The sequence below is a fragment of the Manacus vitellinus genome, unplaced genomic scaffold (assembly GCF_001715985.3).
Source record: "Manacus vitellinus isolate BGI_N305 unplaced genomic scaffold, ASM171598v3 ctg7180002431697_pilon, whole genome shotgun sequence".
In the NCBI taxonomy this organism is placed as follows: Eukaryota; Metazoa; Chordata; class Aves; order Passeriformes; family Pipridae; genus Manacus; species Manacus vitellinus.
Window position 1 is genome coordinate 26103 of NW_021938394.1, and position 24332 is coordinate 50434.

At 53.2% G+C, this 24332-nt stretch overlaps 2 protein-coding genes across 2 annotated transcripts; both read right to left on the reverse strand.

The window, feature by feature from the left end:
• Positions 1 to 11731: 11731 nt before the first annotated feature.
• On the reverse strand, positions 11732 to 18315 carry LOC108643038 (hydrocephalus-inducing protein-like). The gene is made up of 7 exons (XM_018087418.1): positions 17978 to 18315; positions 16599 to 16752; positions 15935 to 16099; positions 14904 to 15056; positions 13038 to 13270; positions 12069 to 12318; positions 11732 to 11869 (listed from the first exon to the last, which is right to left on the reverse strand). The coding sequence occupies exons 1-7, from the start codon at positions 18034 to 18036 to the stop codon at positions 11732 to 11734; spliced, it is 1152 nt and encodes a 383-aa protein (XP_017942907.1). The 5' UTR covers positions 18037 to 18315.
• Positions 18316 to 18788: 473 nt separating this feature from the next.
• Positions 18789 to 22795, reverse strand: LOC108643149 (hydrocephalus-inducing protein homolog; the record flags this gene model as incomplete). Its single annotated transcript, XM_029958089.1, has 4 exons — positions 18789 to 19150; positions 19673 to 19740; positions 20940 to 21163; positions 22676 to 22795. Coding segments are annotated over 4 exons (693 nt in total), but the record flags the coding sequence as incomplete, so codon positions are not given.
• Positions 22796 to 24332: the final 1537 nt, after the last annotated feature.

Genomic DNA, 24332 nt, shown 5'->3' on the forward strand with positions numbered 1-24332 from the left:
GTTACATCTGTCGAGCAATGAAAAGATCCCTGGCACAGTGAGTGCAGGGCTTCCAGAAAGCTGCTCGTGGAGGAAGAGCTCATCTGCCACTCCCTGTGTTGGGCTCTCCTTACCACCCTGCCCTGACAGAGCTCCTGGGGCGACAGCTGCCAATCTCACCTCTTCCAGGGGGGAAAACTGGATCTGCAGGTCACACCACTCTCTACCATAGAGGGTTCCCTCCCGGGCCTTCCACTGAAAGACACGGGAATCATCCTTCGCAGCCTGGAGCTCCTTCTGACGCACGGCCGGTGTCAAACGTTTGTCCACCTGAGCACAGAAACCAGTCGTGTGAGGTCTCCTCGGTCTGAGAGGACAGAGCCTCGGTTCCTGGAGTGCTCCGAGATCCTGTCCCGGTGCTGAGAGCACCCACAGCAAACCCGGCGTGGCCCCCACGGTCTAGAACTGGAGGGACAACCTGCAGGCAGGGCAAGCAGATGGGGAGCCACCGTCCTGTCCTCAGAGGAGGAGGAGGAATGGGTGAGGATGGCAGGGAAGCAAAGCATCAGCCAATGGAACAGGTCCAGGCAAAGCAGCCTTGATCTGGACCCTCAAAAGCTTCCTCAAACACGCTGTAGCCCAAGTGCTCAGGCAGCCACAGGCACAGAAAAGGCAGGAGGTGCAAAGAAACCCCAACATTCCGTGTTACATTTCCCTGTGCTTTACCTTCTTGGCAGGTTTGTTGACAGTGAGGAACCATTCACAGGGCGCGCTGAACCAGTTGTAAAGCCGGACTGTTTCACACCAGCACTGCCCAACCTGGACATGGGGGAACTGGAGTCTGTTCCTGGAGAGGCTGAGCAGCAGCTGAATCACAGTGGCACGGAGGCGGATGTGCAGTGTGGGGCCTTTCTCTACCTGGAGAAAGACAGAGAGTTCAGCTGAGAGTCCAGGTGACACGTGCTGCTGTGCCCAGCCTGCTGCCTGCCCCAAAAGCTGCGGTACCTTGATGGGCAGGAGCACATCCACCTTTCCCACAGGCAGGTTGGCACTTGCAAAGTTCACTTGAAACCGTTTGCTGGTGCCGTAGATCAGGAACTCCACGGGCTCCAGGTATATGCTGAAACCTTGAACAGATGAAAACAAAGCAGCTGAGATACACAAGCAACACAAAATGTGTCATAAGCATGTTAAGGCCATACGAGAGCCCTGCTGGGAGCCCTGGGAAAAACCCCACGCTGTGCTGTTCCCAGGACAGAAACTTAGAGGAGACACCTGAGCAGCCCTCAGACACAGCGAGCCACTCTGTGATGGAAGTGCAGATTTGCCTCCAGGCCTCTTTTGGAAGCCTACTTTGATCCACCAGAGGATCAAACAGGCTGTTTCCTCAATAAAGGCCGAACACAAGAGCTGTGACAGCGTGAACTCCAGACAAAGCACTTTCCAGCCACAACAGATCCCATCTGTCTGCAACACCCCCAGAGCGCCCAAAGAAACTTGATGCTGATGGGAACCCAAGGCAGAAGATGCTGGCAGGTGAGGAGGGTAATCAGCCCATCAGGCCCCTGCAGGGAAGCATCAGGGCAGCCCCAGGCAGGCCAGGTCCCTGGGCACGGCTGGCCAGGAGAATTCTGGCCCTGAAGCTCCCAGCAGGGGCACTGGGAGGAAGAAGCTCAAAAAACCTCCCCATGTGCAGTGGCTTAAGCCAATCTGTCTGAGACAGCTCCCTGCAGCCCACGGGAAGCCTCTCCAGCACTGGTTACCTGTGTCACGCAGGGCACGTTCATTGGCCTGGACGGCCACTGGGTACCTCCAGGTGTTGGTGATCTTCACAGTGCAGCTTTTACTGTAACCCTGAACAACAGTGCCCATGTCCAGGATGTACTCGGGCAGCTCAACTCTGGAAGGAGGAGTAAGGACAGTCCTTAAACAACAGCATGGCCACACCTTCAAGTAGATGGAAGATTCAAATAAAGTGGACATTTCTGTACTCACTGCTGTAAAAACTCAACTCAAGCCTACAAAACCCAAGGCCTGACCACCTGGGAATGACTTTGGGAAGTTATGGGGAGTGCAGGTCCTGGGTTTCATCAGCTTCCAATGGGACCCGAAAATAAAATTAGTTTTCAATGGACTCTGGTCACAGCTCCTCTGCTACAAAAAGCCCGTGTAGGTAAATCCATTGGACCTCCAGTGGTCTCAGTGAAAACGCTTCTCCTGGTGCACAGCCCAAGCCTGAAATTGCTTCCGAGCCTTGGAATAAGATTTGCACAGGAAAACTTTGCTGCTCACATGAAGGATCTGTTTTGCAAAGCATCTTCTTCCTGAACTGGAGCCTCCCATGCCCAGGCAGCATCATGAAGGAGCAAAGGGAAGGACCAAGTTACCCAGATAAGCCCTGCCAGCCCACCAGCATCAAAGCCACCTTTTGCTTAGGGGGCTCTGTCAGTCAGAACCAAGAGAGCAGCTTGGAGTTCTCTTTCCGAGTTGGTCAGCAGGGACAGTGTCTGTGCTGTCTGGAAGGGCTTGATGGTCTGCACTGGGCCCTCGCAGCTCTAAGAACAGGACCTTGCACCTGTGGGGAGCTGAGCAGCTCCAAAGCTCAGCGCGGCGCTGGGGAAGGGAGGACAGTCAGCTGCTCACGAGCTATTGCTGCCACAGCTACTGGGATCAGACCCAATCTGAAGTGCCCACTGTTCCCAGCTCTGCATGCACAAGGAGCTCTCAGGAGCAGGGGACACTGCTGGCTGTTGCCCTCAGGGCACCTGCAGAGAGGGAACAGGAGTCCCTACTCACTTGACAAGCTTCTGAGGAATGCTCTTGTTAAAGACAGTGTCCTCTGGGGGGCGGGAGATGAGGGTTGGCTGCAGCTCCAGAGCATTCTCCTTTATCAGCATCTGCTCCATCTCCATCCTCAGCCAAGTGTTTGCCTGAGGGAAGGGAAGGCAGTGGCTGGTTAGCAAAGGCCCTTCCCAAGGCCCAGGCTTGTATCTAAAGAGGATCCCACCCTGCTCTTGTTGAAAGGGGGAATGGGGTCCTCCTGGCTGCTCAGTGTCACATTCTGCTCTCCTAGCCAGGACCTTCTCTCCAGGGAAATAACTGCAGCATCTGTGCCTTCCCACCCACTGCTAGAAAAGCTGATCTGGCCAGACAGACAAGCCAGCAGCCTTCCAGAGCTTCAAGTATTTGCCTGTCCCCAACCAGTGCCAAAGCAGCTTGGACAAAAGCTGTCTTGAAAAGGGAACCCCGACCAAGCTACTGCCTCTTGGAGTTGAGTACTGCCAGCACAGTCCCAGGGCACAGTCAGGCTGCTGTTCCTAAGGTCTGTAAACCTGCTAGGGCTTGATTTGGGAGCAACAAACTCCCCAGCAAGGGGAGTAGCTGGGGAGCTTGGTACATCTCCAGGAGAGACCACGACCAGAGGTGGGGCAACGCTGAGCTGATGAATGTTTGTGGTCAGGTGTGGGCAGGGAGGTGCCAAGTGCCAGCAGGGCACTGAGAAGCTGTTGTGGGGTGTTGTGGGGTGCCAGGGCCTCAAGTGACATGGGGAGGGTGGCATGTGCCAAATGGGACTGCAGCTGTTCCTACCACAATGCCAGGGCCCTTCGCGTGTCGCTTCCTGATTTGAGCCTTCCTCCAAACACTTACTTTCTTGTCCTGCTTGTCCTTTTTCAGCTTTTCTTTTGCCTGTTTCAATAGCCTCTCGTATTTTTCACTTCCTGAAGGAAGAAAACATTCACAAATAGAAGTGTGGGTGCAGTGCCAATGCCATTGAAGCTGAGAAGTCCCACTCCCCCGAATGCTGGTCTCTCCCAGAAACAACCCATCAATGGAAAGCCGTCTCTGGAAAGTGGATGCTGCTGCTCGTCTCTGAATCCTCATGTTCACTCCCACCCATCTTCCTCCCCACAGAGGAGCATCTCATCCCCTGCAGTGTCATGCAAATCCATCCCTGCCAAAAGCCCTGCCAGTCTCTCTTACAGCTTTCCCAAGCTTTTCTGTCTAGCCATCTTTCCAGGCCTCTGACGGAAGTGCTGGCAAGAGCTGCAGGATGGTTACTTGGACAAAGCCTCCATGTGCTTGTCTGCTCAAGACTCAGGAAGCAACCAGAGGGGTGAGTGTTGGTCTGGCAGCCCTGCAACCTCCAGGCTTGGTGGAGATGGGTGTGAGCTGCCCTCTGGGCATTACAGCCAGGAAAACCCCAGTGGGGACTTTGCTGGGGAGCAGACGGGCAGTGCTCACCTCTGATGCTCCAGGGCAGGTCCAGACAGATCCCAGCAAAGATCACCTCTCCTTTCAGGGAGATTTCTACCGGTTTCAGGTGACCCACTTGAACCTGGAAAGTCCTGCAGAAGACTCCTGGCACTCCTGGCAGGTAATAGAGCTTCAGCACCTGCTCCTTGCCAGGTTCAATGGAAGCCTGCAAGGGACAGGAGAAGAGGGAGGCAATGCATCAAAGAGGGTGTGATGGAGGAAGGCTCAGGCCACAGACAGGCTGAGAAGAGAAGACAGTTTCTCTCTGGAAAAAAATGTCAGACCACATCACCTTCTACCTTCCTCGTGCCCAAAAGCCCAAGCCTCCAAGGCGAGGGTGCAGAGGGTGCAGTGTGTCCTTCCCAGGGCTCCTAAGGCTGCACCCCCAGCAGAGCCTGCCCTGTGCTCAGCGTGAGCACGGCTCTGCTGCTAACGGGGTTTGCCCTCTGCCAGCGAGAGCCAGGCTGAACAGGTAAAAGCTCTTTTGCCACCACTGGGGAAGAGGAGCGAAGCGCCCACACTCTCAGCCCGGCCAGCAGCTCCTGCCACCCCTTGTAGGAGACAGGCAGGAAGAAATGGGAAAGCCAATCGGCTTCCTCTTCCCATGGCAAAGAGGGACAAAGACAGGAACACTGCTTCACCTCAAAGACATCCAGGCAGCACTGAGAAGCTGGGACAGTGGTGGGATGCTCCAAATTCCTCTCTTGGCTCTTCCAGCCCCGCTCCTCCCTGGCCCCCTCACTGCCCCACAAAGCTGCTCCAGAGCAGCACAGCTGGGGGGAGGGAAGGACCAGCACAGGGGTTGTGACACTTTCTGGCAGAGCAGCTTCAAGCCCAAGCAAGGAATATGTAAGTGCTGCTTAGTCCTGTCTGATCCCACAGCTGGGGTAAGGTGACCCTCAGAAGAGCCTCAGTGCCAGCACAGCCACAGAGCTCAGCAGTCGGGGGCCAAGGAGTGACCAAAGTGCTCGTGCCTCCCACCGGTGGCTGCCCTGGGATGGCAGAGCCACTTGCCAGCCAAGGCCACGGGGCAGTCTGTTAGGATGGCACTTGCTTGACCTTCTCTGCCCCCAGCAGCAATTGCTTACAGCCCGGTCTCTTCTTATGGCTGGGTTTGGTTTTATTTGCCCCCCTTTTTTCTCTTTAACCCTCTCCTTGGCCACCTGACACAGGGCTGGGTCAGTCAATTGTGCCACTCACTGTGCTGGGCAGGACCATGAGCACACCAGGCAGAGGCTTGTCTGCAGTGCCAGTGCTGGGGCTCTGCACCACGTAGGTGAATCCGACCTTCCCGTCGTTCCGCAGGGTGACCTCGGCTCTGGTGACTTCGTTAAAGAGCTGGAGAGGACAGAGGAGTGGGAAGTTACAGACACAGGCCTGCTGCTGAGAATCTATTTCCTCTTTCATGGGGTTGAAAGCAGACACACCACAGGAGCAGGGACTGGGAACGAGCTACGGGCACTTGGGAACGTGGGGAACCCCCAGGCACAGGGACCTGCACAGGAACAGAGTTCTGGCAGCACGCAGAGGGGCAGGAACAACCATGGGAGGGCCAATAAGAAATGAAGCAGGGGACACGGGCCCTCTGCACTCTGAGGGGTCACCAACAGCCAGGAGAAACAAAGGAGGGGGCATCGAGGCTTTCCAGAAGAAAAGGCGCCTGCATGCAAATACTGGCAAGCAACACACCAGCCAAAAGGGAGACAGACGGGGCACCAAGACAGGGACAGCAGCTGGAAAGACCTGTGGACTTTTAACTGAGAAGTAGGAAAGTGGGGATTATTCTGGGACATTCTCTCCAACTGCAGTGACTGGAAGCCCAACCGGGTTATTTTGTGGATTAAACAAGAGCATTAAACAAGAGCATCTCACTGGAGCTCAGGCTTTAGGAGTGGATCAGCAGAGGGATGTCTCAGGGACGTGTCCCTCTGGACATCCCCACTGGGATCCTGCTTGCTCCAGGAGGCAGCATTAGGCACCCTGAAGAGAAGGAATTCCCAACATTCTAGAGGGGGGTGGAGACAGCCATTGCAAAGCAGTCTGGATGCCAGACAAATCCCTCCAAGGTTGTGCTTCCAAGCCCCAGAGCCAACAAAGGAGCTGGGAAGGGGAGGGAGCCCTGGGCCGGGCTGGGCAGCAACCTGCTGGTGATGGTCCCAAGGCAGCAGCTCTGCCAGGAGAAGGGGTGGTACCTGCAGCCCACAGTTGATCTCCTCGATGCTCAGGTGGTAGGTGAGGACCGAAGTCTCTCCCCTCAGCTCCACCTCGTAGGTCGGGCCTCCCTCCACCCGGCACAGCGCTGTGACACGGGCGATGATGTTGGCATGGCCAAAGAAGGTGAAGGGCACCTGCTGGCTCTTGCCCGGCTGCAGCACACCGGACACCGGCTGGACACCAAAAACCTGCAGGAGGGGAGGAGGGATCGAGTCGTTGAGCGTGGAAATGGGTGCAGAAGAGCAGCCGTGGCTTGGAGCAAAGCACAACCGTAGCTGGAGGGGCCTATTCCTCAAACACCAGCCAGAAGCATCCTAATCTCATCCTGCCTCCATGCCACTGACCAGTGGAGGGAGCATGGCCAAAGTCTTCTGCCATACTCACTGCTCAATGCATTAATTAATACCAGACATTAAAGTAAACTGGGATGTCTCCTGGCAGCAAGACATTGTCTCTGCTGCAGAACTTGCCTTTAAAACCGGTTTTTACTGCCTTCAGAAAAGCAGGAGACTCAGAGGTGAGAGCTCTTGGAGCTGAGGGGAAGACTCCAGCCCAGCTCATCTGACTCCTGAGGCTTTTCCCTCTCTCTCTGACTTACATGCTGCTCTCTCAAGGTGCTACACCAAAAGCTCCTGAAAAATATCCTGTTGAGCACCTGATGAGGTACCAGGGGAGCAATGCCCTCCCTGGGTGCTGCAGAGGGAGTTCTGTAGCTCTGGGGGCAACAGACCTGCTTGCCACGCTGAAAACGTGCAAGCGAGAGAGATTCCCACTCACCTCCTCCGCTCTGAAGCCAGGGGCCTCTGCCTCCGCCGACTGCCCAGACCCCTTCGTCTCCACTGAGCTCCGAGGCCCTGCAGCAGTGGATGGTGGCACCTGGAAGACAAGGCACTTTCCATTCCAGGACACAGCCACCTTGCCAAGTCTCACTCTATAAAGGGCAGCTCTGGGGCCGTCACTGCAATGCCGGCTCATGGGTGAAGGCAGAGACCTGAAAACGGGTGCTCTAGCTGGGTTGGGAAGGGGGTACATGGAGATCAGGATTTGGCACGGTTTGCTACAGGAAGGAAACTGGGAGCCTTCTCATCATGATGCAGAAAAGCCTCATTTTACATTGTAAAGAAAACAAGCCAAAAAATCCCCAACTCAGCAAAAGTCTGTAGGATGAGAGTGGGCTTCTTCAAAGAAAAGTATCCTATTTCTCCCTCCCCAGACACCCCATGTCCAGCCACTGGCCCTGCTGCCCAGCCCACTCTCAGGGCACAGAACAGCAGGGCAGCAAAAGGGGAGGTCAGCATGAGCACGGCTTTTTGGTGGCAAGCTGGGGGAGGCAACACAAGTGGCAGGTGCACAAGAAAACCCACCTTTGCTTCCGGGGAGGCCTCTGAATGTGATGACTTTTGGGAAGAGTCCTGCTTTGTTTCCAGAGAGTTCTCTGGATGTGGTGACTGTTCAGGAGAATCATCCTCTGTTTCCAGGGAGCCCTCTGAATCCGATGACTCTTCAGAAGAATCCCATTCTGTTTCCAGGGAGTTCTCTGAATCTGATGACTCTTCGGAAGAATTCTGTTCTGTTTCCAGGCAGTTTGCTGAATGTGATGATTGTTGGGAAGAGTCCTGTGCTGCTTCCGGGGCTTTGGCTGGCTCCCGCACACTTCCAGGCCTGAAGTACCTCCTTGAATAACGCCCACACTCAACACAGCCGAACCTGGCCATTTGTGGTTGGGGTCTGAATGTAGGTGGGGAAGGTATGAACCTGGAAAACAACATAACCATGATCGCGGACCTGCAGTGGGAGGGAGGGACACCTGCACGAGCAATTCCTCGTCAGGATGCAGCCCCTGGGTGGGTGCAGGTGTGATGAGCTCAGAAAGGGGGTGTCTCAGAAAAGGAGAAGGAAGGGGAAGGTAGCAAGATGTTCAGCATCAGCTCAGGTGCTAACTAGCTCTTTCTGTGACGTAATTTGGGACTTTCTGGGCATCCTCCAGCACTTCCAGGCCAAGGCTGGGAATGCAGAGAAGGTAGCAAGGAGCAGAGAGCAGTTTCTCTGCTCGCAGAGAGGACCCATCCCAAAGCAGAGGGGCCAAAGGGCTGTGAAAGTGCCTCCACCAGCACTGTGGAGGTGGGACTAGGAGCCCTTCACCAAGGTGGTCACTGCCTCACGCCACAGAGGTCTGAGAAAGCAGATTTCCCTACCAGCTTTCCTTCCCAGAGGAAACCAGGAGGGGGACTACAGCAGCACCAAACTCATGGAAAACGCCTATTCCCTGAGCATCCAGCCTGAGCACGGCTGGTCGGTGTTATTTCCACAAGGGAAAGTCAAAAGCAGTTTGTCAGATGCCAGGCAAACAGCTTTGGTCTTTGCAAAGTACAAACAGGACACCAGAGCTTCCAGGAGAGGGCAAAGGTGCACATACCCTGTCAGGTACTCCTTGCTGTTCACCCGGAATGACCAGTGGTAGTGGGCAGGAATTGGGTTGCAGTTGGTCATCTCCAGGGAACGCACTTGTTTTGCGCCATTCGCGATGCAACCGAAGTCCAGCGCTTTGGTCGGGATACGGAGATTCGGGAAGTAGACCTCTCCCCGAACGGTGATCTCTTCCTCATGAGGATGTTCCACCAGCTGGATCTTCATAGTCTTCTCTGCTACCCAGCTGATCGGATCCTTTTCATAGGCTGGGTTAAAGCCGATGGAGAGATGAAGTTCCTGCCCTGCCTCCATCTTCACAGGCTGCAAGGAGACAAGGAGTGTCAGTCACCCACACGATGAAGTCCCAAGGTCTGACAGCACAAAACCGTAAACGCTCCAAGTGTGACCCCAGCACGGCCTTCCCAGTCCACCCTTCAGTTCTTTACAAGGGAGGCTCTGACTGCAAGCACCACACTCCGGTGGGGGATTCTCAGGCTCCTGTTTCTGTGCTCAGCAGCAATACAAGAGGATGGCTGCTGGAGAGCTGGGGTGCTCTCCAGGAGACACCTCTGCTGCATGGCTTGCCCACACCTGGCTGCCTGCTCCCTTCCCCTTGTATCTTAAGAGCCAGGAAGGATCTTTCCAATTCAGATGAGTTTTTGCTTCCTTCAGCAGCTCTGCTGACTCAGTTCACAGTTCAGGCCAGTCCACTGCTGACTCTATGGAATAAACTTCTTGACTCGAGGACCTCCCAACAGAAGGGCACCACCACAGCCCTCCCTCTTCAAAGCCCACTGGCAGGAGGGTCCTTGGCTGCTCACCTGGGCCCCTGCAGGGAGGGGTTGATGGTCTGCATCACAGATTAGGAACGGCTGCTCCAAGTCCAGCAAAAGGTGGAATGGCAGGCAGCAGGTGTTTTTTAAAGATAGAGGCTTGTACTGAAGAATCAGGACATCATCGGGGTGCTACAGAAACAGGAGACAAGGAAAAACAACCTCAAGGAACCACAGACCTCCTTCCCCTTCCAACGCATTTCACATTTTTCAACCTCAGAAGTGCATACATCTCTATTTACTCTTTTTCTTTGATTCTAAACCTTCCAGGACATTTTTCCCTAGAGCTGATTCTTTACATGTTTCGAAACCCCAGCCTCCCCTGGGAGACAAGGAAACACTTCCATGAACAGAGGAGGGAATAGGCTCCTGAGAGGAGGCAGCTGCTTGAACAAGATCAAAGGCAGAAAGTGACCCCAGAACGTTTGTCTCCAGTTTTGTCTCCTCTCTTGGGCAGAACAGCACAAGATGATCTTCCCTCACATACAGTCATTTCTCACAGCCTTATTGGCTCCAGCAGCCTCCTAGAAGCAGTGATGCCAGCCAGAAGAGAAAAGCAAGCAGGATTTGGCCCTTCGTGGAGATCCTGCAGCAGCCCAAGGTCAGCTTTGAACATTCCATGAACATGTGGCCAGCCAGAAACCTCAACAGTCCCTCTGCAATGTGTGTCCTGCTGCCTCTGCCACAGGCACATGGTGTCTATAACCTCCAAGCTATGATCAGCCTAAGCTCCTTCTTCTTGTTTGTGCATTGTGGTGGGCTTCTTGCACGGGGCAGAGAAACCAGAGTTTGGGAAACTAGTTCTGGATGTACTGATATCAAACAGCTGCAGCGCCAGAGCACTCCATAAATCAGTGTGGCATCAAGCAGAGCACAAGCAGGCATCAGGGAGAGCTGAAAAGTTGCTCATTACATCCAAACTGCCCGTTCCCAGAATTCGGTGCTTCCGTGGAAGCCTGGTAACCTGATGAGAGACCCGAAACCACAGAAACTAAAAAATGCAACATTTTTGTTTCCCTGAAGCCAGAGCTTCCTTTAGAAACATGTTGTTATGCTCAGGGAATGATGATGCAGAAGTTGGGATCCAGAGACTAAAGGGCACCTGCTTTGCCTCGGTGGCATCATCACTGCAGCTGCAGGACGTGTGTGGGTCCTTAGAAGCAGGTGAGGCTTGGGGAAATGCACAGAGCTGTACCATAGAGCTGTACCATAGAGCATCCATGCCAACAGCAGAGAAGGCAAAGACACACAGCAGATGACAGGTTTTTCCTCATCAGCCTGAGGAATTCACAGGAATCTCTGGTTTTCCCAGCTTCCCTACTTCACCGTGCGTTGGAGGATCCTCAAAAACCTCCCTTGACAGTGAGCACAGAAACTGGCATTTCTCTCCAGGTGGCCACGGTCCCCCTCAGCAGTGCGGCTGGAGCCACAATTCTACTTTGAGGAAGCTAAAAACCAGTCTCATCTCTAAAAACATCCTCACTTACCTTACAAAGTGCCTCAGGAAGGGTAAAGAGGGCTGTTAACACAAGCACACACCCCCCCCCACGAGCTCTCTCGCTGAGCCATGCTGTTAAATGCCAGGATGCAATCCAGAGACTTACCTTCTCCACACGGAAAGTGATTGCCTTGGATGATATTTGCACAGCGGGAGAAATGAACTTGCAGGTGACCTTTGTCTTGATTATCTCTTTCTTTGTTATCTCTGGTTTCACGACTGTCTCACACACAAGCTTCTCCTCCACGTCCTGCATGCAAGAGTCACTTGTCACCAGTGCTGCTGGCAGGGTGTCCAGCAAACGCCCTGCGTTGGCTCCTCCCCCCCCATGGGCCACAAAGTTACAGACACTGCCCCCTTTTCTTCCTGTGCTGCTGCAGCCTATTTCTTCTGTGCTCCAATGGCCCTAACACTGCACCCCAATAGCCACAAAAGGCACTCGTGAGACACTCCCTCCCTTCACAGGGCTTCTCTTTTACTCTCTGCTTACTCCAGAGAAACCACTTGGCACTTGCTTAATTCACTTTCTGCTTGGGCTCCTGCTTTACGCGTAACCTATTTTCTCTGCCCTTCCTTTGTGCCTCAGCAGGTGACACTGGTAACCCCGGTAACCCCCTGTTTGCCCCCAAGAAGCAATACTTCCTTCAGCCCGTATTTTGGGATCAGCATTGGGGTTTGGTAGCTATGGAATCACAAAAAAGCCTTAGCAACCGATGGTGGCCAGCAAGGAAAGCCACTGGTGCTGCCATGGAAACCTGTAGCCTTAAACACTGTCTTGAAGGCCCTTGCTCATTTGCCCAGGCAAATGTCAAGGGGCTGCAGGAGAAGCCCCAGTGCAGGGGACCTGATGGGGAAGGCTCAGCCCTTGGCAGGGACCTCACCTGGACAGTGCTGGAGAAGCCTTCCAGCACCAGCTCCATAGTCTGGCCTGGCTGCAGATTCATACTCCGTGGCCGCAGCTTAAATACGGGGGTGGTGTGTCTCTGGGAAGCGTTTTTGCCCTTGGTGACACAGAGGGCAGGGAGAGGATGACGCTGTCGAAAGGGGCTGAAACCTTCTGGGCCCCAGTACAGCCGCTGGAACTGACGCCCCTTGTTTGTCACGTTGAACCGGAAAACGCAGGGAACGAGGCTGGAGGAGAAGCAGAGATGGAAAAGGTCATGGGAGCTGCTATTTCCCTGCAGTCAAGTGCTCTTAGTGAGCAATCTGAAGCGTTAATAGCTTGGAGACCATCTTCCCTTCCCGCTCTTAATGTGGACCAGAAACAATGTCTGATGCCCTTCTGATGTCGTTATTGCAAAGAGTAAGAGGTTTACACTGGTAATGTAGTATTTCCACAGCTTCCCTCAGCACAAGAAACTTCCTTCGTCACCATGGGCTTTTTCCCTCACCATCCTGGGCTTCCCTTAATGGATGCAGACTGAAACCATCACTTTGAGAACACTTCACCACCGAGAAGGCCACAAGAAGAGCATCAATGGGATGCCATTGGAATCCATGCAGCGGTGATATTTTCTCTACTTAATCTGTCTCTTTGTCATTCTCTTTCTCTCCCCCTTTCTCTCTTTTTCCCATTTCTTTTTATCTCTCTCTTCCTCACATTTACTGTTAAATAAAAACCCGTACTATTGACTTTGGCACACGGTCTCGCTCGCCCCTTAATATGGGCAGAGGCATCTCTCTAATGATTTAAGGAACCTGAGCATAACAACATGTTTCTAAAGGAAGCTCTGGCTTCAGGGAAACAAAGCCAGGGCCTGGAGCACTGTAAAAGATTTAGCCTGAAAGTCTACAGCATAACTGCTCCTTGCTGAGCCAAGAGGAGAGGCAGGAGTTAAGAGATCTCTTACTTGAACTGGGGTTCCAAATTCAGCTTCGGCGCAAACGGTTTGTCAATGGCAATTGTGGTGCCAGTGCCCACAGCCTGGATGGGGATGACACTGGTAAGGCTGTTCTCAATGAACAGCTTCATGCTGTCTTCAAATCTCCCTGTGTCACCCAGGTTTGCCGTGACAACCACAGGAACCTCAGCCTTGGCAGGGACCACTCCTTCCCTGGGTTCAATACTCCAGCATTTGCCATCCTGGAAGACAAGGCAAACATGCATTTAGGATGGAAACCATGGACCCTGGTGACTTGTGGGGTGTGAGAAAAGGAACGACTACAGAGAGGAGGGTAAAAAGCGTAAAGCCTTCATTTCCCTAAATCTAAACTACTGTGTCTGGGCAAGAGCAGAGCTTATACAACCTGTATTTTACCCGCCTTGAACCCATTTTAACAGACTTTTAAGTTTTGCCCAACCCAAGGGATGCTCCTCCTCAGGAGAATGTTATTCTCCCCCCAGTCTTTTCTTGGAGTGTATGCCAAGGGAAGCTACTTTCTCTCTTCTGGTTTCCCCACAGCAGAGCTGGGTTTTCACAAAGGCTCAAGGCTGCAGAAAGCCACGACTGCTCCAACCCCACCACAGCAGCCACACAGCTGCAGGATACTGCTGAGAGCCTGAAGACTAACTCTGCAAAACCGCTTGAGCTAAAGCCCAGCACCAAAGTCCTCACCCCTGAAGGACCAAAGCCCTGGCTTCCCACTGAGCATCAGCTGCCAAGAGGTGCCCCAGAGCCCTTGGCTTTGGAAAAGTCAGTTCTAAATGCTTATAGCAGGGCAGGAAAACAGGAAGCAGAAAGAAAACTGCCCTGTGGGCATGGCCCAGCCTTCCCACTCTGGTCCTCTGCTTTCTCATGGACTTCCCTCTGTGGATGGGGTAAGAAAGCTGCAAGCTGCCCTGGGGAGGGAAGCAAGGCCTTCCACTGGGACAGCTGTACAGACACAGCTCGGCAGGTCCCGGCCTGGGATGAGCATGCAAAAACTATTATTTCCATGCCAGCACCACCCATCCGAGGTGGCTTGCTCTCTGCAGGGGTGGAGAGCAGAACTTCATTGTGGAGTTGAATAAAGCTGCCCTGGAAATCCCTCACTTGGAGGTTACATTTCCTCCTCAGACACCTGGGAAAGCAGCAAGTGGAAAACTCACTCCCCTCCTCCTTGGCCCAGGAGGCTGAGCCTGGACTCTCCCCCACCGCCTGCTGCTTTATCCACAGACACAACCACGCCCACCGTGTCGGGGCTGGCTTCAACCAGCTCCAGCAGTCCAGCCCACTCAGCACGGAGGAGAACAAACCTCCCCCCAAGGCTATGGAGGCCACAGGCTCCAGAGGTGCACAATCCCTGCAGCTGTGTCTGTGTGCAACAGCCCTGCTGCTCTGAGCCCCAGGAAGGGGAAACTCCTCTCCCCACCCAGAGCTTGAGGCCAGACCTCACACCCTGGTCTCTACCATTAACAGCACTTTGGCACAAAACAAATGCAGGTGGTATGAGGAAACCACGGGGAAATCCTTGCCCTCTCAGGAGCAAAGGGCCACTGGCTCCTCATCTCAGAGCTCCAAAAACCCAACCTGCACCGCTAAATACCTTCCCCAAAATAAAGGGAGAACTTGTAACCACAATCCAGACTCGCTTCTGCTCCTACAACTCTGAAAACTGTTTCAATGAAGGTCGTCCCAGCTAAAACCACCTGCAGAGCCAGGCTCCTCTTGCCTCGGATGGAATCTCTTGTCTCCTCTCTCCCACAGGGTGATACAGAAACCTTACATATGAAATCCAAGTCCTGGGCTGCTGCTGACCAGGGAGTTTCCCTGGAAAACAGCCCCACAGACACTTACGATCTCTGCTCTGAAGGCTGCAGGGATGAGATCCTGATTGCACAGCTGGAGAGTTTGGGAAGTCTCCTGTATCGCTTGGATCTCGCCCAAGTTTATCTTATTCACACTTGCGTAGACAAGCGGCGTCTTTCCAGTGCACATGAAACGCATTTGCTGTTCCAGGGAGCAGGTAAGAGAGATTAAAAAAAAACAAACCCACACAACAGGGAAAGTTAAGAAAGCTTAAACAGCTCAATCGCACTCAAGTCATTTCTCTAGGGACAGATATGATACTCCAGTTAAAATGCTGGCCTGTTAGGCAAACTTTTGACATCTTCCCTTCCAAATTAAAAAAGATTAAAGTCTGGGAAACTTTCAGAAAAACTGTAAACTGTTGGCCCAAAGGTAAAAGCTTTGCAAGAAATCTGTACTTAAAAACAGTCTGGCAGTTAAACAGCTGGTTATTCTGGTGGGGAGAAACCCTGCTCTTTAAGGGAAGCAGCCTGATAGTTACAAGCAAGTGTTTTGTTAAAAGTCAGGCTCCCCTGCACAGCCTGCACTGCCTGGCCTTCCTGCTGACTGGTTTACATGCACAACGGCAATGGCCCGGCTTGAGATGTTTGGTGCCACCCAGGGGATTTGACATCATCCTTTCCATCTGCTTGACTCTAAGTTTAAATCCCTGCAACCACTTTTCAAACATCAGCCTTCCTTTCTGACACAGAAAGCTGAAGGTTCCCAGAATCCTCCCTTTGTGTTCAGAGAGATGACATTTTAAAAGTGTTTCCACAGTTACCAGCATTTTCAATGGAAGACTAATTAAATAAAATGATCCTCGATTTCAGCTTAGATGAACCATCTGCTGAGATTACCCCCTAGGAGGACTCCGCTCTTCCTCTTTTCCAGCATACACTGCTTATGCCACCACTGCCTTCTGTCCTTGTCCACACCAGCCATATATGAGGAGTCCCTGCTTTCCCTGGAAGAATCCCTGTGCACTCCACCCCCCCAGGATGAACTGCACAAAGGCACACGTCTCCCCTCGCACTCACCAGTGGGGATGTCTCCTTCCCGAACACGGCGATATCCACCGGGATGGAAGGAGCACCCACTGCCTGGACTTCAGCTGTAATGGGGATCTCCACCACATTGTGACCCTGGATAATCCCACACGGCTTGGGGCTGGAGTACCACAGAGCAGCGGCCTCTTGGTGTCTCTAGAGGGACGGAATCAAGCGCAACTTCAGAGGGACCTTTGCGGAAACTTTAAACTCCTTCACATCTACCACAATGGCAACTCACACACATTTTCTAAAAATCCCCAGGAAAAAGCTGAAAGGCACAAAAAAAGATGCAAGAATTGTTGGGGCTCAGCATCCTCTGGGGGTCCAACAGCTGCTGCATCCACAGACACCCACTCCTGTGCTGGCAGCCTCCTTGCAGCAGCTTTTCACAACCTTCTAAGAGCTCTCACAAGAAAACACCCCAAACACTAGAATATAAACTGCTTCCTGAAGAGGTTCAAATGCTTCCTGAAGTTGATATTCAGGTAGGTTCCTATTTAACTGCTTTCTAAAGTTTACATTCAGGTAGAATCCTGTTCTCAGCACACCTTTAAGTCTGATTAGAAACCAGCAAGGTCTTATGAAAACCCCATTTGTCCCTAATAAACCCCTCAACAGTATTTGAGAGGAGGAGGGGGATGAGATGCCAAACCTGAGGGAGAACTCTGTAGCATCCTGGAAGGGGGCTCGGGTTCACAAGGATCAGCGTCTTCTGGCAAGGGACCTTTGCAGAGCACGGTCCACAGTCGAGGGGGGAGAAGAGCAAACGCAGCTCAGGAACGACACATCTGGGCAAAGAGATGACCCTGAGGGAATGAGAGATACTGAGAGAACAGAGAGTGTTCACCCCACAGAGTATGGAATGGAGCATAAGACATTTGTCACTGTCCAACAGATGTTTAATACCCCTCCAGAGATAAATCACCTTTCACGTCTTTCCACTCAAACACGTCTTGTCAAGGAGGGGCAAACCCTGAGACTCAGCACTGCAGAGGCTGCCAAGTGCCCGGGCAGAGCACGGGCCTTGTCCCACAGCAGCCTCAGCCCCTCCTTTGCCCAAGGAGGCTTGCAAGGACTCCCCCAACAGGCCCAGCGAGCCGTGAGCTCTGGGGGAGCCTTCCTATTGAGGGTCAGTGCTCACCAAGGCTCAAGGAACACGAGACTCCAGTGTCTCAGGAAAAACAACTCCCTTCTCTCCCAGGGTGCTGTTGCCCTGCCAGAGAACTCAGCCAGTGTTGAGGGCACGAGCCACCCCCTATAGGGTGTGGGTGATCATCCTCCCAGTTCCTACAGCTCCCTTGCTGCTGCACCCCACAGGTCCCAGGTCTGTCCCCACTGGCACTTGCCTTACAAAACTGCAGCCCAGGCACTGACTGGACAGCTCTGCCTGGGAGAGGGAACGGCACCAGAGAACTGCATCCCTCTTGTCATTAAACTGACACCCAGGGCAGCACCACAGGAGGGAATTTGGCTGCAGCAACAACAACATCTGCATTAAGTCTGAGAACTGAGAATGTTAATGCTCAAAAGAGCCAGAGGGAAGCAGGGAAACCTGAGCCCACCTACCACATCAAGGACTACTTTCCTCTCCCTCTCCTGCTGTGAGCCCCTTTCCCACTGCCATGTGCCCTCGTTAACTGAGCCAGACCCCAGCTCTCAGCAGGCTGCTCACTGCGTCCCAAACCAATGCTGCAGTGTGGTTGGAACCTAGCACAAGCCCACCTCTTGCAGGAAGAAGGACAGGAGGAGCTTGGGAATTTTTTACACCTCAAGCAGCAAAAGCCAGGCCAATAAATAATGTCATTCCTGTTCCCCAGAGAAAAAGGCCCAGACCCATGCCTGGCTGTGAGCAGGGGTGCTTCTCACCACGGGCTGCTTTCCAAGCACTGCTCTTCTCCTACCTAGCTGGGCAGAACCAGCTTCTTAAGCAAGCCTTCTCCTGGAGCTGCAGCCAGCAAACCCCGAGCAAGGCACTGTGCTGGTGGTGGGTGCACGGGGAAGGACGAGCAGCTGCAAGGAGAGCACTGGTACCTGGCTTTGAGGCACAGAGCCAACACCTCCTTGCCAAAACCATCCACGTCCACCACCATATCAAGTCGTACTGTCCCACGTCATTGGAACACAGCGTGACCTGGTGGAAGAGAAGAGCAGCAAATACTTCCCTTCTCCCAAAAGCTCATTACCCACGTGTGGTCTCCTCCGGTTCTTGTTTCGCAGTAAGGCAAGGGAGGATTTTGCCTTAATTCTTCTGCTGGCCCATGCCTAGAGCACAGTCTCTGGGAGTAACATAAGCCTTCTGGCAAGACTGAATTTGTTAAACACACCTTGCAGCTGTCAGGGCAGAGGTGGCTAAATTAAAGCATTATACATAATCATGTATAATCATGTATAATGAGACTAAAGCTCTACTCACTACTGCCTTCAAATTAGGGGCCCATTTTTTCATTTGACTACAATAACATAAATGCAAAGGAAATGTGTTGACTTGGACAGAATGAGTTCAGCTTTTCAGCAGGAAGCTGAGGGCAAGGTGTGCTCCTGCAGATGCTGGGCAGTTCATGGCTGCCGAGTTTTTTCTTTCCTCACTGGGGATCCCTGCAGTGACCTCAACTCATTCTGCTCCCCAGGAGAGGAGAAACGAGACTGGGAAGAAAAGCAAACTGCTTTATACAGTGGCATCTCTCTAACAGCCACCTTCTGTTCTCATCCTTCCTCTGCCTGTTTTCAGTCAAAGAAGTCACGCTCAAAACCAACACACGAATGACTTCTGTTGACCATGTGATCTCACCTTATGGTTTTGGAGACAAAATGGTGCTCCTTCAGGAACATTCCACATAACCCAGCTCCCACACCACTGCAGATCCCTCCCTTGCACATGCTGAGAGCCGACAGCACTAAAGCCCTCCCACAGCCCAGTGAGGCTTCAGCCCCACCTACTGACCCATGTGTGGCCAGACTCCTCCCATACCCTGATCTCCTGGGATCCCTGGGAAGGGATGGTCCCTGTGCTGGGTGTTATGGTGAACTCCATTGGCTGACATGGAGCCAGTGTGCCTTTTTCCCAGGAGGGGTGAGCGTTGTCTTTCACTTGATCAGAGCTCCTAAGGCTGGGCTGTCCCTGGCCGTCCCCAGGGATGCGAAGGTGGAAGGTGATGGGCACCACGGAGGTGCTGATCAGGTGGCACGACAAGGTCTGAGGAAAGCCTAGGAAAATGACACAAATGGCCATGTAGGCACCAAGCACCTCGTGACTTCTGGTGTGAATATCCTGGTAGGATGAAACTATGCTCTGAGACTTGCTTCCCGTAACAGAAAGCCAGGGATACAGCCACACCTGGTGGGGATGTCCTGCAGAGCCAGGACACCAGCCCACAGCCTGCTCTGCACTAATTAACATCCCACACTAAAGGTACGTGGCTTAAGCTCCCTTCTCCTGCAGTCCCATCCCCTGGGCCCTCCTGGGACGAGGACTTTTACAGTCGTTTTGCTGGCAAGGACTGGGAGATTGGAGCAGAAGAGACTACGAGGGACACCAGAAAATACTGACTTTCTATTCCTTTGGTCCTTTCGGATCTCACGATGGCAAAATGCCACCAGCAGCCCTGGAGTTAACACCCTGCAGGCTGCCATGGAAGGGCACGAGTGACAGATGCTCTTCTGTTCAAGTGCTCCGTTTTGGCAAGGCACAGATCTCTCCTGCTGCCTCCAAGCCCAGGGAACACTCACCAAAGGAGACGTCATTGAAGTCAAGGCCACCTGTGCTGAAATGCAGGCTCAGTCCGGTGACGTGGCCCCTGCGAGGACGAGGACAGAGGAGACAACGGCTTGGTTAAAGGGAACTGCAAAGCCTTTGGCCGTCCTTCCGGCTCAGGTGGGTCAAAGCTGGTGTCAGAGCCCCGTGGGCGTCGAACCAGCCCCGCACCCTGTGCTCAGCACGGCGTCCGTGGGCACAGGAGGCAGCCAACAGCTGCTGATGGGGCTCAGGGCACCACGGCAGGCAGGGCATGCCCCCGAGGTGCTGCTGGCCCCATGGAGGACCCTGTACACACACCCAGAGATGGCTCTGTGCCCTTGCCTTAGGAGAAAGACCGACTCACTACTTTTCTCTTGCAAAGTAATAACCTTTTTGTTATGTTTTATCCACTTCCCTGATGTTCCTGGTAAAATGGACTGCAGATTCCTTTTGTTTCTTTACTACCTTGATTCAGTGCCTCCCAACAGCAGCCCAGACACAGCTACCTCCAAAGCTCCAGAGCTCCCAGCATCAGCTTTCCTGCCTCCACCACATTACCCCGCCAGCCCGTGGTTCAGACTAGCTGGGACAAGCCCTCGTGCTGCTGTGGTGCTGAGGAGAGAGCTTTGCCTCTCCTTCATCACCCCTTTTCCCCATTGCTGGGCGAGGATTATCTTTTGCAATGGCACCAGCCCATGGGAGGATGCCCAAGTCCTTGTGACAGTCCCTGCTGCTGCAGAGCTCCCCATCTCCCACCCCAGTCCCTTCCTGCTGTGGAAAGGAGGTCCCAGAGCACTCCCTGCACAGGAGCCGGGAGCACAGCCTGTGCCTGTGCCTGGGCACGAGGGATGATGTGAGGCTGCTGTGCCCCTTTGGCACAGATCATTAACAGAGGACTTTAGAACCACTTCTTCTGGCTGCAGAGTCACCCAGGCTGGCCCATCTCCAAAGCCCTGGGGGCCTTGCTGGGCGCTCAGAGGGGACATCCCAGACCAGCAGCTGCCCAAAACTAATGCCTTCCCACTGCCTGCCACGGCCAAGGCGGAGGGAGGTCCCTGCAGGAAGGAGTCACTCCAGCTCCTGGGCACCTGCACTGGGCAGAAGGCATCCCCACACTGAGGGGATGCCAACATCAGAGCCAAGACTAAGACCTCGGGCAACACCTTTCTTCTCTGCTCCACCACCAAATGAGGCAGGTGAGAGATGATTACCCAGAGACAGCTACAGACGTGCCCACCAAGCTCCCAGAGCCCTCCTCACCTGATAGTCAAGGTCACAGGCTTAGGGCATTCAGCCACATTGAAATGGAATTCTTCCTTGAACTCCCCCAGGGTGGTGGAACTGAAGGAGATCTGGATAGGCTGGAGCCCACTGGGTGGAATGATGCCCTGCTGGGGCCGAAAGGTGAAGCAGGAGCCATGGGCTGTGGTTGGAGGGATGAGCTCAAAGGGAGCATCAATAGCTCCTTTGTTAACCAGCATTGCCTGCAGCAGCAAGAAAGCAAAATGGAAATACATGAGCAAACTTCCTTTCTTACAGAAGGCTGAGTTGTTTCTAAGAATCGATTAACCCCTGGAAAGGCAGAAGATGCCATGTGCTGCTACGTGGCAGAAGCCAAAAAAGTACAACAGGAGACAAGTTGTGCCTTTGGGTTTTCATGCAAAGCAGCGATAACTTCACATAAGCAGAGTCACTCCTGGGTTATCCCAGGGACACGGAGCGGGTCACTCCTGGCCAGCATCGCCAAGTTCATTCAGACCTGGCCTGAGGAGCAACGTGGGGCAGTTGCAGCCACGTAATGAACTCCCACAGAGCTGCTGCTGCTGCTCCAGGGGTGCCCGGCCCTGCCAAGGGCAGCACACATTCAGCTTCCATGGCAGCCAACCGGTTTACTGCGTGCAGAAGACACCTCAGAACAGTGCTATCACCAGCTTCAGAAGCTCTCCCCAGCTCTGCTAGGGTAGATCATTTGGGTTCTTGTATTTTTCCTTTAATCTGATAGTTTCTTAGACCTTGCTCAGCCAGACATGTCAAGAAAGGATGAATGTGAGGTGCACAGCAGCTCCACCTATTCTAAAGAGTTGCTCTCTCCCATCTCTACACAGCCATGGGGAAACCCTGCCATTGCCATGGACTTATCCATCTGCTTTGGAATTCTTTCCCCAGTTGTTAGCCTGGCAAAACCTGTCAGAACAGTCGAGGCAGAAGCAGAGGGATGTCCCTCATTTTCTAGCTTTGCAGCTGCTGTTGCAAATATTCCCATATTCAACCTCTGCCTTGAAACTTGAAAACTACTCTCCTCTCGTGTGTTACCTGTGTTACAAATTGCACTTGGGGATCCCATGCTGAGCTGAGGTTTACCTGCAGCGTAGCTGCTTAGGACAGCACTAACAGTATCATCTACTCATTCACCTTTTCTCATCTAATGAAATTACTATATTGATAGTGAGAAACACTAAAGTATCAGCATCAAAAATGCAGAGAGAGCACAATCTTTTAGTAAGAAAACAACTCCGTGTGTCCTTTCCTGCCATGGCAAAGCTTTTGGAAGTGTCTGGCATGATGCAGTGCCTCATTTTCCACCTTTTTCAGTTGCTCTCTCTTGCAGTGGACTCAAGCTCAAACGCAGCCAGTTTGTTCCAGCTGCTCTTGAACAGCCCGAGCACAAAGGTGCCTTGAGTCTGAGGCTGGAACAGAAGCCTCTGAACACTTCAGCTTTTTGACCCAGTGTTGCTTTCATGTGTTGAGGGGTTGTTTTGCAGAAAGCATCCCAGCTGATCTCCAAGGGCGGTTGTCAAAAAGCAGGAATTGGGCCTTCAGACAACACCTTTCAGGCCCCGGAAAAGGATCCAGATTCTGTGAAACCCCCCAGATTTGACTAGTATGACAAATATTCCCTGCTCACAACTGCCCAAGTTGCCAGAAATTCCACAGGTCCACCAGGCTCCCCTCTGCCCCAGGAGCCATCAGGATCCACCCCAGCCCCTGCTGCTCACCTCGTAGCTGTAAGGCTTCTCCAACCAAAACTTTCCCCATGTCCAGTTCCTCAGAGCTGAGTTGGAGGCAGGGCTCGAGGCCTTCCCCTGTGAGGTGCAGGGGTAGCCTGGTCTCACGGCCTGGGGAGAGATTTCCATTTCAGTAGAGTAATTCTTACTCTCTTATCCTGCTTTTTCCAGGCTGCCTCAGTGCTAGTCCCTGACTCTGAGATGGGTGAGACCAGCTCCTTCCAATTTCTAACCCACCCCTCGGGCTTGTTTCCCTTTTAGCCACCAGTTTGCACCCTGAAAAAGCGATGCCAAGTTTAAAACATGATTTCTGCAGTGATAGGACATTTAGGTTAGATATACAAAAGAAATTCTTCCCTGGGAGGGTGGTGAGAGCCTAGCACAGGTTGCCCAGGGAGGTTGTGGCTGCCCTGTCCCTGGCAGTGTTCAAGGTCAGGTTGGACGGGGCTCTGAGCAACCTGGGCTAGTGGAAGGTGTCCCTGCCCATGGCAGGGGGGTTGGGGATTAGGTGATCTTTAAGGGCCATTCCAACCCCTTATCATTCTATGATTCTGTGATTTCCTTCTCACACACTTGGAGGAGCTTTGAAACCCATTCAGTGAAGGGACAAAGCTTGCAAAGAGTTGGACATTGCTGCCTGGCTTCCAACTAAATTGGGGGGCAGTGGCCCAACAGCACAGGGCTTTGTTGCCAAAGCCTTCAGCTTCTGCTGCTTTCTGACACTCAGCATCTTGTTGACAGAATGTCCCCGTGCTCGGTGACTGGCTTGGAACACGATTCTCATCTGACCATGTCAACAAACAGAGATGCACAGTTTCACACATCACAAGGAATGCCTTGGGAGCAACTTTTTAAATCCATGCTTTCCTTCCACAGCTCTAACGACAGCAGTTGGTGGGCAAGAAGAGAGTTTGTTAGCGTGAGCCCTGAGTAATTACTGTAGATGGCATTTGTTGAGTTATCCCTGCACAATTACTGTCTAAATAAAAAGCTGTTTCATGACATTTGTATCTATCAGCTTGGAGCAGGAAGGAAGGCAACAGGGTGGCTGGGTTAGGGGATTGCAGCACCCTCCAGAACAGGAGCCTGGCTGCTGGAGGACCATGGGCCTCCCACCTCTTTCTCGTAGATGGGCAAACCCAGAGTATTCCCTGGATGGAAACCTGGCAGCCATCTCCCACTTTAAGGTGAAAAACACTAAGCAGCACCATGCAGAGACAGAGAGGAAGGACAGGGGAACCTGAACCACGCTGTGCTCTGTGAGTGTTCCCTCCCCTGTGCGGGCACAGCAAAGCCACCACCTCGGGGTGGGGGGTAATGACAACTGCTCCCAGAAAAGGACTTGACAGCACTCCTGGAAGCTGAGCACAGCAAGCCCAGTGGCCACCACCTGGACACACTTCAGCCTGAGAGCCAGAAGGTGACAATTCCCACACAGGGAGAGAAGCAGGTGCTGGCCAGGGGTGGTCCTTCTGCAGACAGCCTGGGCTCAGCAGGGCTCAGCCACCTCTGGTCTGCTGTTGTCTGGGCAGTGGGAGGTGATCCGGGCTCAGGGAGCACATTTCTACCTCAGCTCCTACTGCCTGATGATGGATCCATGGAATGAGGAGCCATCCTGGAGGTCAGTGCTCTAGAGGGGCTTAGTGCC

Bases quoted from the DNA above. Each gene is read 5' to 3' on its own strand.
- LOC108643038 (XM_018087418.1), bottom strand. From the start codon at position 18,036: ATGGTGGTGGACGTGGATGGTTTTGGCAAGGAGGTGTTGGCTCTGTGC. The intron at 15,057-15,934 runs GTGAGTGCGAGG...TCCCTGGAACAG, and splicing joins GGAAGGAGACATCCCCACTG to CAAATGCGTTTCATGTGCAC. The intron at 13,271-14,903 runs GTAAGTGTCTGT...CTTGTCTTCCAG, and splicing joins CAGCCTTCAGAGCAGAGATC to GATGGCAAATGCTGGAGTAT.